This window comes from Cinclus cinclus, chromosome 9 (genome assembly GCF_963662255.1).
Source record: "Cinclus cinclus chromosome 9, bCinCin1.1, whole genome shotgun sequence".
In the NCBI taxonomy this organism is placed as follows: Eukaryota; Metazoa; Chordata; class Aves; order Passeriformes; family Cinclidae; genus Cinclus; species Cinclus cinclus.
The window spans coordinates 685,418-700,090 of record NC_085054.1 but is presented as its reverse complement, the minus strand read 5'-3'; the positions used below and the strand labels follow the sequence as shown (position 1 = coordinate 700,090).

Below are 14,673 nucleotides of genomic sequence, written 5' to 3'. Positions count from 1 at the left end.
CAAGGAACCATTGTGACCCAAGGCAGGCTAACAATCGAATGGTCCCTTGTGACACCAGGGGGCCTAAAAGGGCCAGGGATGAATTGTGAAAACATGGGGCCCAATTAAAACCTGGTACAATTTTGTCACCATGGAGGCCAAAAATGAAATGATTCATTGTGACATGAAGTGGCCTAAAAGGGCATAGGATGCATTGTGACACCACAGGGGCTAAGAGAAGCAAGGAACCATTGTGACCCAATGCAGGCTAACAATATAATGATCCATTGTGACACCAGGGGTTGCAATAGGTCCAGGGATGAATTGTGAAAGCATGGGGCACAATAAAAACATGGAAATATTATGACACCATAGAGGCCAAGACTCAAATGATTCATTGTAACACCAAGTGGCCTAAAAGGGCATGGGATGCATTGTGACACCACAGGGGCTAAGAGAAGCAAGGAACCATTGTGACCCAATGCAGGCTAACAATCTAATGATCCCTTGTGACACCAGAGGGCCTAAAATGGCCAGGGATGGATTGTTACAGCACGGGGACCAATAGAAGCAAGGATCTATTATGTCACCATGGAGGCCAAGAATCAAATGATTCATTGTGACATCAAGTGGCCTAAAAGAGCATGGGATGCATTGTGACACCACAGGGGTTAAGAGAAGCAAGGATCCATTGTGACCCAATGCAGGCTAATAATCCCAGGATCCCATTTGACACCAGGGGACGTAAAAGGGCCAGGGATGAATTGTGAAAGCATGGGGCCCAATAGAAACAGGGAACCATTATGACACCTTGGAGGCCAAGAATCAAATGATTCATTGTGACATCAAGTGGCCTAAAATGGCATGGAAAGCATTTTGACACCACAGAGGTTAAGAGAAGCAAGGAACCATTGTTACCCAATGGAGGCTAACAATCTAATGGTCCCTTGTGACACCTTTGCCCTAAAAGGGCCAGGGATGAATTGTGACAGTATGGGGCCCAATAGAAACAAGGAACCATTATGACACCATGGAGGCCAAGAATCAAATGATTCATTGTGACATCAAGTGGCCTAAAAGGGCATGGGATGCATTGTGACACCACAGGGGTTAAGAGAAGCAAGGAACCATTGTGACCCAATGCAGGCTAACAATCTTAGAATCCCTTTTGACACCAGGGGGCGCAAAAGGACCACGGATGAACTGTGACAGCATGGGGACCTATAGAAGCAAGGAACCATTATGACACCAGGGAGGCCAAGAATCAAATGGTTCATTGTAAGACCAAGTGGCCTAAAAGGGCTTGGAATGCATTGTGACACCACAGAGGTTAAGAGAAGCAAGGAACCATTGTGAACCAATGCAGGCTAACAATCTAATGATCCCTTGTGACACCAGGGGTTGCAATAGGGCCAGGGATGAATTGTGAAAGCATGGGCCACAATAAAAACAGGGAAATATTATGACACAATAGAGGCCAAGACTCAAATGATTCATTGTAACACCAAGTGGCTTAAATGGGCATGGGATGCATTGTGACACCACAGGGGCTAAGAGAAGCAAGGAACCATTGTGACCCAATGCAGGCTAACAATCTAATGATCCCTTGTGACACCAGGGGGCCTATAATGGCCAGGGATGGATTGTTACAGCACGGGGACCAATAGAAGCAAGGATCTATTATGTCACCATGGAGGCCAAGAATCAAATGATTCATTGTGACATCAAGTGGCCTAAAAGGGCATGGGATGCATTGTGACACCACAGGGGTTAAGAGAAGCAAGGATCCATTGTGACCCAATGGAGGCTAATAATCCCAGGATCCCATTTGACACCAGGGGGCGTAAAAGGGCCAGGGATGAATTGTGAAAGCATGGGGCCCAATTAAAAAATGGTACAATTATGCCACCATGGAGGCCAAAAATGAAATGATTCATTGTGACATCAAGTGGCCTAAAAGGGCATGGGATGCATTGTGACACCACAGGGGTTAAGAGAAGCAAGGAACCATTGTGACCCAATGCAGGCTAACAATCTAATGATCCATTGTGACACCAGGGGTTGCAATAGGGCCAGGGATGAATTGTGAAAGCATGGGGCACAATAAAAACATGGAAATATTATGACACAATAGAGGCCAAGACTCAAATGATTCATTGTAAGACCAAGTGGCCTAAAAGGGCATGGGATGCATTGTGACACCACAGGGCCTAAGAGAAGCAAGGATCCATTGTGACCCAATGGAGGCTAATAATCCCAGGATCCCATTTGACACCAGGGGGTGTAAAAGGGCCAGGGATGAATTGTGACAGCATGGGGCCCAATAGAAACAAGGAACCATGATGACACCATGGAGGCCAAGAATCAAATGATTCATTGTGACATCAAGTGGCCTAAAAGGGCATGGGATGCATTGTGACACCACAGGGGCTAAGAGAAGCAAGGATCCATTGTGACCCAATGGAGGCTAACAATCTAATGATCCATTGTGACACCAGGGGTTGCAATAGGGCCAGGGATGAATTGTGAAAGCATGGGGCACAATAAAAACATGGAAATATTATGACACAATAGAGGCCAAGACTCAAATGATTCATTGTAACACCAAGTGTCCTAAAAGGGCATGGGATGCATTGTGACAGCACAGGGGTTAAGAGAAGCAAGGATCCATTGTGACCCAATGGAGGCTAATAATCCCAGGATCCCATTTGACACCAGGGGGCGTAAAAGGGCCAGGGATGAATTGTGACAGCACGGGGCCCAATAGAAACAAGGAACCATTATGACACCATGGAGGCCAAGAATCAAATGATTCATTGTGACATCAAGTGGCCTAAAAGGGCATGGGATGCATTGTGACACCACAGGGGTTAAGAGAAGCAAGGATCCATTGTGACCCAATGGAGGCTAATAATCCCAGGATCCCATTTGACACCAGGGGGCGTAAAAGGGCCAGGGATGAATTGTGACAGCATGGGGCCCAATAGAAACAAGGAACCATTATGACACCTCGGAGGCCAAGAATCAAATGATTCATTGTGACATCAAGTGGCCTAAAATGGCATGGAAGGCATTGTGACACCACAGAGGTTAAGAGAAGCAAGGAACCATTGTTACCCAATGGAGGCTGACATTCTAATGGTCCCTTGTGACACCAAAGGGCCTAAAAGGGCCAGGGATGAATTGTGAAAGCATGGGGCCCAATTAAAAAATGGTACAATTATGCCACCATGGAGGCCAAAAATGAAATGATTCATTGTGACATCAAGTGGCCTAAAAGGGCATGGGATGCATTGTGACACCACAGGGGTTAAGAGAAGCAAGGAACCATTGTGACCCAATGCAGGCTAACAATCTAATGATCCATTGTGACACCAGGGGTTGCAATAGGGCCAGGGATGAATTGTGAAAGCATGGGGCACAATAAAAACATGGAAATATTATGACACAATAGAGGCCAAGACTCAAATGATTCATTGTAAGACCAAGTGTCCTAAAAGGGCATGGGATGCATTGTGACACCACAGGGCCTAAGAGAAGCAAGTAACCATTGTGACCCAAGGCAGGCTAATTATCCCAGGATCCCATTTGACACCAGGGGGCGTAAAAGGGCCAGGTATGAATTGTGACAGCATGGGGCCCAATAGAAACAAGGAACCATTATGTCACCATGGAGGCCAAGAATCAAATGATTCATTGTGACATCAAGTGGCCTAAAAGGGCATGGGATGCATTGTGACACCACAGGGGCTAAGAGAAGCAAGGATCCATTGTGACCCAATGGAGGCTAACAATCTAATGATCCATTGTGACACCAGGGGTTGCAATAGGGCCAGGGATGAATTGTGAAAGCATGGGGCACAATAAAAACATGGAAATATTATGACACAATAGAGGCCAAGACTCAAATGATTCATTGTAACACCAAGTGTCCTAAAAGGGCATGGGATGCATTGTGACAGCACAGGGGTTAAGAGAAGCAAGGATCCATTGTGACCCAATGGAGGCTAATAATCCCAGGATCCCATTTGACACGAGGGGGCGTAAAAGGGCCAGGGATGAATTGTGACAGCACGGGGCCCAATAGAAACAAGGAACCATTATGACACCATGGAGGCCAAGAATCAAATGATTCATTGTGACATCAAGTGGCCTAAAATGGCGTGGAATGCATTGTGACACCACAGAGGTTAAGAGAAGCAAGGAACCATTGTGATCCAAGGCAGGCTAACAATCTAATGGTCCCTTGTGACACCAAAGGGCCTAAAAGGGCCAGGGATGAATTGTGAAAGCATGGGGCCCAATAAAACCTTGTACAATTATGCCACCATGGAGGCCAAAAATGAAATGATTCATTGTGACATCAAGTGGCCTAAAAGGGCATGGGATGCATTGTGACACCACAGAGGTTAAGAGAAGCAAGGAACCATTGTGACCCAAGGCAGGCTAACAATCTTAGAATCCCTTTTGACACCAGGGGGCGCAAAAGGACCACGGATGAACTGTGACAGCATGGGGACCTATAGAAGCAAGGAACCATTATGACACCATGAAGGCCAAGAATCAAATGGTTCATTGTAAGACCAAGTGGCCTAAAAGGGCTTGGAATGCATTGTGACACCACAGAGGTTAAGAGAAGCAAGGAACCATTGTGACCCAATGCAGGCTAACAATCTAATGATCCATTGTGACACCAGGGGTTGCAATAGGGCCAGGGATGAATTGTGAAAGCATGGGGCACAATAAAAACATGGAAATATTATGACACAATAGAGGCCAAGACTCAAATCATTCATTGTAAGACCAAGTGGCTTAAATGGGCATGGGATGCATTGTGACACCACAGGGGCTAAGAGAAGCAAGGAACCATTGTGACCCAATGCAGGCTAACAATCTAATGATCCCTTGTGAAACCAGGGGGCCTAAAATGGCCAGGGATGGATTGTTACAGCACGGCGACCAATAGAAGCAAGGATCTATTATGTCACCATGGAGGCCAAGAATCAAATGATTCATTGTGACATCAAGTGGCCTAAAAGGGCATGGGATGCATTGTGACACCACAGGGGTTAAGAGAAGCAAGGATCCATTGTGACCCAATGGAGGCTAATAATCCCAGGATCCCATTTGACACCAGGGGGTGTAAAAGGGCCAGGGATGAATTGTGACAGCATGGGGCCCAATAGAAACAAGGAACCATTATGACACCTTGGAGGCCAAGAATCAAATATTCATTGTGACATCAAGTGGCCTAAAAGGGCATGGGATGCATTGTGACAGCACAGAGGTTAAGAGAAGCAAGGAACCATTGTGACCCAAGGCAGGCTAACAATCTTAGAATTCCTTTTGACACCAGGGGGCGCAAAAGGACCACGGATGAACTGTGACAGCATGGGGACCTATAGAAGCAAGGAACCATTATGACACCATGAAGGCCAAGAATCAAATGGTTCATTGTAAGACCAAGTGGCCTAAAAGGGCATGGGATGCATTGTGACACCACAGGGGTTAAGAGAAGCAAGGATCCATTGTGACCCAATGCAGGCTAATAATCCCAGGATCCCATTTGACACCAGGGGGCGTAAAAGGGCCAGGGATGAATTGTGACAGCATGGGGCCCAATAGAAACAAGGAACCATTATGACACCATGGAGGCCAAAAATTAAATGATTCATTGTGACATCAAGTGGCCTAAAAGGGCATGGGATGCCTTGTGACACCACAGGGGTTAAGAGAAGCAAGGATCCATTGTGACCCAATGGAGGCTAACAATCTAATGGTCCCTTGTGACACCAATGGGCCTAAAAGGGCCAGGGATGAATTGTGACAGCATGGGGCCCAATAGAAACAAGGAACCATTATGACACATTGGAGGCCAAGAATCAAATATTCATTGTGACATCAAGTGGCCTAAAATGGCATGGAATGCATTGTGACACCACAGAGGTTAAGAGAAGCAAGGAACCATTGTGACCCAAGGCAGGCTAACAATCTTAGAATCCCTTTTGACTCCAGGGGGCGCAAAAGGACCACGGATGAACTTTGACAGCATGGGGACCTATAGAAGCAAGGAACCATTATGACACCATGAAGGCCAAGAATCAAATGGTTCATTGTAAGACCAAGTGGCCTAAAAGGGCTTGGAATGCATTGTGACACCACAGAGGTTAAGAGAAGCAAGGAACCATTGTGACCCAATGCAGGCTAACAATCTAATGATCCCTTGTGACACCAGGGGTTGCAATAGGGCCAGGGATGAATTGTGAAAGCATGGGGCACAATAAAAACATGGAAATATTATGACACAATTGAGACCAAGACTCAAATGATTCATTGTAACACCAAGTGGCCTAAAAGGGCATGGGATGCATTGTGACACCACAGGGGCTAAGAGAAGCAAGGAACCATTGTGACCCAATGCAGGCTAACAATCTAATGATCCCTTGTGACACCAGGGGGCCTAAAATGGCCAGGGATGGATTGTTACAGCACGGGGACCAATAGAAGCTCGGATCTATTATGTCACCATGGAGGCCAAGAATCAAATGATTCATAGTGACATCAAGTGGCCTAAAAGGGCATGGGATGCATTGTGACACCACAGGGGTTAAGAGAAGCAAGGATCCATTGTGACCCAATGCAGGCTAACAATCTAATGTTCCCATTTGACACCAGGGGGCGTAAAAGGGCCAGGGATGAATTGTGAAAGCATGGGGCCCAATTAAAACCTGGTACAATTATGCCACCATGGAGGCCAAAAAGGAAATGATTCATTGTGACATCAAGTGGCCTAAAAGGGCATGGGATGCATTGTGACACCACAGGGGTTAAGAGAAGCAAGGATCCATTGTGACCCAATGGAGGCTAATAATCCCAGGATCCCATTTGACACCAGGGGGCGTAAAAGGGCCAGGGATGAATTGTGACAGCATGGGGCCCAATAGAAACAAGGAACCATTATGACACCATGGAGGCCAAAAATGAAATGATTCATTGTGACATCAAGTGGCCTAAAAGGGCATGGGATGCATTGTGACACCACAGGGGTTAAGAGAAGCAAGGATCCATTGTGACCCAATGGAGGCTAATAATCCCAGGATCCCATTTGACACCAGGGGGCGTAAAAGGGCCAGGGATGAATTGTGACAGCATGGGGCCCAATAGAAACAAGGAACCATTATGACACCTTGGAGGCCAAGAATCAAATATTCATTGTGACATCAAGTGGCCTAAAATGGCATGGAATGCATTGTGACACCACAGAGGTTAAGAGAAGCAAGGATCCATTGTGACCCAATGCAGGCTAACAATCTAAGAATCCCTTTTGACACCAGAGGGCGTAAAAGGGCCAGGGATTAATTGTGAAAGCATGGGGCCCAATTAAAACCTGGTACAATTATGCCACCATGGAGGCCAAAAATGAAATGATTCATTGTGACATCAAGTGGCCTAAAAGGGCATGGGATGCATTGTGACACCACAGGGGCTAAGAGAAGCAAGGAACCATTGTGACCCAATGCAGGCTAACAATCTAATGATCCCTTGTGACACCAGGGGGCCTAAAATGGCCAGGGATGGATTGTTACAGCACGGCGACCAATAGAAGCAAGGATCTATTATGTCACCATGGAGGCCAAGAATCAAATGATTCATTGTGACATCAAGTGGCCTAAAAGGGCATGGGATGCATTGTGACACCACAGGGGTTAAGAGAAGCAAGGATCCATTGTGACCCAATGGAGGCTAATAATCCCAGGATCCCATTTGACACCAGGGGGCGTAAAAGGGCCAGGGATGAATTGTGACAGCATGGGGCCCAATAGAAACAAGGAACCATTATGACACCTTGGAGGCCAAGAATCAAATATTCATTGTGACATCAAGTGGCCGAAAATGGCATGGAATGCATTGTGACACCACAGAGGTTAAGAGAAGCAAGGATCCATTGTGACCCAATGCAGGCTAACAATCTAAGAATCCCTTTTGACACCAGGGGGCGTAAAAGGGCCAGGGATGAATTGTGAAAGCATGGGGCCCAATTAAAACCTGGTACAATTATGCCACCATGGAGGCCAAAAATGAAATGATTCATTGTGACATCAAGTGGCCTAAAAGGGCATGGGATGCATTGTGACACCACAGGGGTTAAGAGAAGCAAGGAACCATTGTGACCCAATGCAAGCTAACAATCTTAGAATCCCTTTTGACACCAGGGGGCGCAAAAAGACCACGGATGAACTGTGACAGCATGGGGACCTATAGAAGCAAGGAACCATTATGACACCATGAAGGCCAAGAATCAAATGGTTCATTGTAAGACCAAGTGGCCTAAAAGGGCATGGGATGCATTGTGACACCACAGGGGTTAAGAGAAGCAAGGATCCATTGTGACCCAATGCAGGCTAATAATCCCAGGATCCCATTTGACACCAGGGGGCGTAAAAGGGCCAGGGATGAATTGTGACAGCATGGGGCCCAATAGAAACAAGGAACCATTATGACACCATGGAGGCCAAAAATTAAATGATTCATTGTGACATCAAGTGGCCTAAAAGGGCATGGGATGCATTGTGACACCACAGGGGTTAAGAGAAGCAAGGATCCATTGTGACCCAATGGAGGCTAACAATCTAATGGTACCTTGTGACACCAATGGGCCTAAAAGGGCCAGGGATGAATTGTGACAGCATGGGGCCCAATAGAAACAAGGAACCATTATGACACCTTGGAGGCCAAGAATCAAATATTCATTGTGACATCAAGTGGCCTAAAATGGCATGGAATGCATTGTGACACCACAGAGGTTAAGAGAAGCAAGGAACCATTGTGACCCAAGGCAGGCTAACAATCTTAGAATCCCTTTTGACACCAGGGGGCGCAAAAGGACCACGGATGAACTGTGACAGCATGGGGACCTATAGAAGCAAGGAACCATTATGACACCATGAAGGCCAAGAATCAAATGGTTCATTGTAAGACCAAGTGGCCTAAAAGGGCTTGGAATGCATTGTGACACCACAGAGGTTAAGAGAAGCAAGGAACCATTGTGACCCAATGCAGGCTAACAATCTAATGATCCATTGTGACACCAGGGGTTGCAATAGGGCCAGGGATGAATTGTGAAAGCATGGGGCACAATAAAAACATGGAAATATTATGACACAATAGAGACCAAGACTCAAATGATTCATTGTAACACCTAGTGGCCTAAAAGAGCATGGGATGCATTGTGACACCACAGGGGCTAAGAGAAGCAAGGAACCATTGTGACCCAATGCAGGCTAACAATCTAATGATCCCTTGTGACACCAGGGGGCCTAAAATGGCCAGGGATGGATTGTTACAGCACGGGGACCAATAGAAGCAAGGATCTATTATGTCACCATGGAGGCCAAGAATCAAATGATTCATTGTGACATCAAGTGGCCTAAAAGGGCATGGGATGCATTGTGACAGCACAGGGGTTAAGAGAAGCAAGGATCCATTGTGACCCAATGCAGGCTAACAATCTAATGTTCCCATTTGACACCAGTGGGCGTAAAAGGGCCAGGGATGAATTGTGAAAGCATGGGGCCCAATTAAAACCTGGTACAATTATGCCACCATGGAGGCCAAAAATGAAATGATTCATTGTGACATCAAGTGGCCTAAAAGGGCATGGGATGCATTGTGACACCACAGGGGTTAAGAGAAGCAAGGAACCATTGTGACCCAAGGCAGGCTAACAATCTTAGAATCCCTTTTGACACCAGGGGGCGCAAAAGGACCACGGATGAACTGTGACAGCATGGGGACCTATAGAAGCAAGGAACCATTATGACACCATGAAGGCCAAGAATCAAATGGTTCATTGTAAGACCAAGTGGCCTAAAAGGGCTTGGAATGCATTGTGACACCACAGAGGTTAAGAGAAGCAAGGAACCATTGTGACCCAAGGCAGGCTAACAATCTCATGATCCATTGTGACACCAGGGTTTGCAATAGGGCCAGGGATGAATTGTGACAGCATGGGGCCCAATAGAAACAAGGAACCATTATGACACCTTGGAGGCCAAGAATCAAATATTCGTTGTGACATCAAGTGGCCTAAAATGGCATGGAATGCATTGTGACAGCACAGAGGTTAAGAGAAGCAAGGAACCATTGTGACCCAAGGCAGGCTAACAATCTTAGAATCCCTTTTGACACCAGGGGGCGAAAAAGGACCACGGATGAACTGTGACAGCATGGGGCCCAATAGAAACAAGGAACCATTATGACACCATGGAGGCCAAGAATCAAATGATTCATTGTGACATCAAGTGGCCTAAAATGGCATGGAATGCATTGTGACACCACAGAGGTTAAGAGAAGCAAGGAACCATTGTGACCCAATGCAGGCTAACAATCTAATGGTCCCTTGTGACACCAATGGGCCTAAAAGGGTCAGGGATGAATTGTGAAAGCATGGGGCCCAATAAAACCTTGTACAATTATGCCACCATGGAGGCCAAAAATGAAATGATTCATTGTGACATCAAGTGGCCTAAAAGGGCATGGGATGCATTGTGACACCACAGAGGTTAAGAGAAGCAAGGAACCATTGTGACCCAATGCAGGCTAACAATCTAATGATCCATTGTGACACCAGGGGTTGCAATAGGGCCAGGGATGAATTGTGAAAGCATGGGGCACAATAAAAACATGGAAATATTATGACACCATAGAGGCCAAGACTCAAATGATTCATTGTAACACCAAGTGGCCTAAAAGGGCATGGGATGCATTGTGACACCACAGGGGCTAAGAGAAGCAAGGACCCATTGTGACCCAATGCAGGCTAACCATCTAATGATCCCTTGTGACACCAGAGGGCCTAAAATGGCCAGGGATGGATTGTTACAGCACGGGGACCAATAGAAGCAAGGATCTATTATGTCACCATGGAGGCCAAGAATCAAATGATTCATTGTGACATCAAGTGGCCTAAAAGGGCATGGGATGCATTGTGACACCACAGGGGTTAAGAGAAGCAAGGAACCATTGTGACCCAAGGCAGGCTAACAATCTAATGATCCATTGTGACACCAGGGGTTGCAATAGGGCCAGGGATGAATTGTGAAAGCATGGGGCACCATAAAACATGGAAATATTATGACACAATAGAGGCCAAGACTCAAATGATTCATTGTAACACCAAGTGGCTTAAATGGGCATGGGATGCATTGTGACACCACAGGGGCTATGAGAAGCAAGGAACCATTGTGACCCAATGCAGGCTAACAATCTAATGATCCCTTGTGACACCAGGGGGCCTATAATGGCCAGGGATGGATTGTTACAGCACGGGGACCAATAGAAGCAAGGATCTATTATGTCACCATGGAGGCCAAGAATCAAATGATTCATTGTGACATCAAGTGGCCTAAAAGGGCATGGGATGCATTGTGACACCACAGGGGTTAAGAGAAGCAAGGATCCATTGTGACCCAATGGAGGCTAATAATCCCAGGATCCCATTTGACACCAGGGGGCGTAAAAGGGCCAGGGATGAATTGTGACAGCATGGGGCCCAATAGAAACAAGGAACCATTATGACACCATGGAGGCCAAAAATGAAATGATTCATTGTGACATCAAGTGGCCTAAAAGGGCATGGGATGCATTGTGACACCACAGGGCCTGTAATGAGAAATTAACATTTATGTTCACTGTTAATCAAAAGAATAAAATGTAAATAAATATGTAACTGCAGATCTGCGTGTACAGATCTACGTGTATAGTCCATTCACGTCACTAACAAAGAACCACAGGGAACAAATACTGCCATAACAGTTAACCATAACTTATCTTAAGAACATTGTAGCCCAGGGTCAAGGGAAGAACATAGAAAGGACCGAAGAAGATTTTCATAGGTCTTCCTCACCGACCATCAGGAGGAAGGACTGTGTGCATGCGCAGAAGACACCGGAAGAATGACTCGACAAAGAGTGTGAGCATGCGCAGAAGAAACCGGAAGAGCGACTCGACGGAAACTACGGATGCTTAAAAGGGGGGGTCATAACCACACGCGGTGCGGCAGTTGGTGGAGCGGTGATTCCCCTGTCGCCCAGCGCTGCAACTTTGCTTCCTTAGCTTTAATAATAAACTAGATAACTAATTGGCCTATATAGCCTGTTGTGCTCATTTATGACAACTTGGTGCCGTGACTCGGATCGGTGATAAGTGGTGATTCTCCGTTCGCGGGGGGTGCGCCCCACCAGTCTGGTGGCTCCCGGGGCTGGGGAAGTTGCCCTAATCCCGACCGACGAACTCAGAGGAAGAGAAGGAAGCAAAGAGGATTTGAGGGCCCAGGTACCCCTTAAAAGTCTTGTGCACGAGGTCCGGACGAAGACGCAGGACACGTAAGTATTTCGGAAACCGTCTGGGCGGGGTTGGGATCCCGGAGTGTGGCAAATTGTGTGTATGAGTGAGAGGGGAACTGGCAGCCAGATTCCCCAAGTGAGTGCGGACCCTTAGTAGTGCGGTTCCCATAGACCCGCGAGGGCTTGGGCCACGAACCTGGGGAAGCGAGTGTTTTACATAAAGTGTGATTGAAGGCACTCCGGAAGTATGGGGCAGGGGAAGAGTAAGATTCCTGCAGAAGTAAAGCTTCCTCCCGTGCCTAGAGATAGTCCTTTAGGATTTTTACTGGACAATTGGGAACATTTTCCTGATACGGGAGGGAAGGACAAAGCTAAGATGATACATTACTGTGTAGAAGTTTGGGGTGGAAAAGAAATCTCTAAAAATGTGTTTTGGCCTGTATTTGGGTCATCAGAAGATTGGATTAAGCAAAAATTGAATATTTGGGTAAATACTAAAAAGCCAACCTCCGATGAGGAGCGGGAGTATGCGAAGGTCTGGGTGGGTCGCCCCGAGATATTTATTTTTAAACTCACAGAGAAGTCGCAAGATAATAAGAAGAAAAAGAAAGAGAACAAGCTGGAGGAAACCCTCATTGCCCCTCCTCCGTATATACCACCTCCATTGCCTCCCGAGGTCCCGGGGGCAGCGATAGGTCCTAACGCACCCCTAGAGGAAGATTCAGACTCAGATCATTCAGGTTATGCAGGACCAATCACTCGAAGTAAGACCCGGAAGGGACTATATCCCTTAAGAGAGATGCCTATGGGGGGACAACAAGGAGGGATAGGGTTTATATCAGTGCCCCTTAGCTCTGGAGATGTAAGAGAGTTCAAAAAGGAGATGGGACATTTGTTAGAAGATCCGCTAGGAGTTGCGGAAAGGGTAGATCAGTTTTTAGGTCCCAATATGTACACCTGGGACGAGATGCAATCCATATTGAATATCTTGTTTACAGCCGAGGAAAAGAACATGATAAGGAGGGAGGGCATGCGTATATGGGATGCTCAGCATGCCCAGGGACCAGCAGCTGATATTAAATGGCCTCTCCAAAACCCCAATTGGGATCATCAGGACCAGGCTCATAGAGCTCACATGCAGGATTTAAGAACTATAATTATTCAAGGGATCAGGGAATCTGTACCAAGGGGTCAAAATATTAACAGAGCCTTTAACGAGAGGCAGAGAAAGGATGAAACCCCTACTGAATGGTTAGAAAGGCTGCGAAAAAACTTCCAACTCTACTCGGGAATGGACCCGGATGGTCAAATGGGGCAGGCGGTATTGAAAGTGCATTTTGTTTCGAAATCTTGGGAAGATATTAGGAAAAAAATACAAAAGATAGAGGATTGGCAAGATAGAGGGCTGGATGAGTTATTGAGAGAAGCACAGAAAGTGTACGTGCGGAGGGAAGAAGAAAGTCATAAGAGGCAGGTCAGAATGATGGTGGCTGCGATACGTGAAAGCAAGGAACAGGACAGGAATACAAGGCGGTTCCAGAGAGAACCGAAGTGGAAGATAAGGCAATCACCCAAAGGAGAAAGTAGGGAGAGACAAAACTTAAAGGTATGCTTTTATTGTGGAAAGAAGGGACATTTCAAGAGGGAATGTCGTGTCCGAATCCGGGATGAAAAAGAATTTAAGGAAGATTAGAGGGGTCAGGGGCTCTACCTCTTGGGGACCCGGAAACATCAAAAGGAGCCCTTGATAAAACTGAAAGTGGGTCCTTATAGCCAGGAAATCACTTTTCTGGTTGACACCGGAGCAGAGAGATCAACGCTCCAAATTTTACCTAAAGGATGTGTCCTGTCCAAGGACACCGCAACAGTAGTTGGAGCAAAAGGGGAACCATTTGAAGTAAAGATAATAAAAGAAGTAATAATAGAATCAAGATCTAAATTAGGAATAGGAGACTTCTTGTTAGTCTCGGAGTCAGAGTATAATTTACTAGGCAGAGATATGATTGTTGAGCTAGGTATTCAGATAGAGGTGGTAGAGAAAGAAATGAAGATTCGGCTTTGCCCTCTTAGAGAGGAGGACGAGAAAGCAATAAACCCTGAAGTATGGTATAACCCCGGAAGTGTGGGACAGCTAAGTATCACCCCCTTTAAAGTCAAAATAAAAAACCCCGAAATTCCTGTAAGGATAAAACAGTATCCTATGTCTCTGGAGGGCAGGAGAGGGCTAAAACCCGAAGTAGATTGACTATTAAGTCGAGGACTACTGGAACCCTGCATGTCGCCATTCAATACGCCGATACTCCCAATAAAAGAGGCTGATGGGTCATATCGCCTAGTACATGACCTGCGA

General features: G+C 46.3%; 1 protein-coding gene across 1 annotated transcript in view; it reads right to left on the bottom strand.

Annotated features, from left to right (window-relative positions):
• The window catches only part of LOC134047429 (uncharacterized), a 125,116-nt gene extending 112,624 nt beyond the window's left edge, over nucleotides 1-12,492 (bottom strand). Inside the window, exons 1-2 of the mRNA XM_062498567.1 lie at nucleotides 12,264-12,492; nucleotides 11,889-11,993 (exon numbers count right to left, since the gene is read on the bottom strand). Coding sequence (XP_062354551.1) covers nucleotides 11,889-11,993; nucleotides 12,264-12,492 — 334 coding nt within the window. The remainder of the gene's footprint in view (nucleotides 1-11,888; nucleotides 11,994-12,263) is intronic.
• Nucleotides 12,493-14,673: the final 2,181 nt, after the last annotated feature.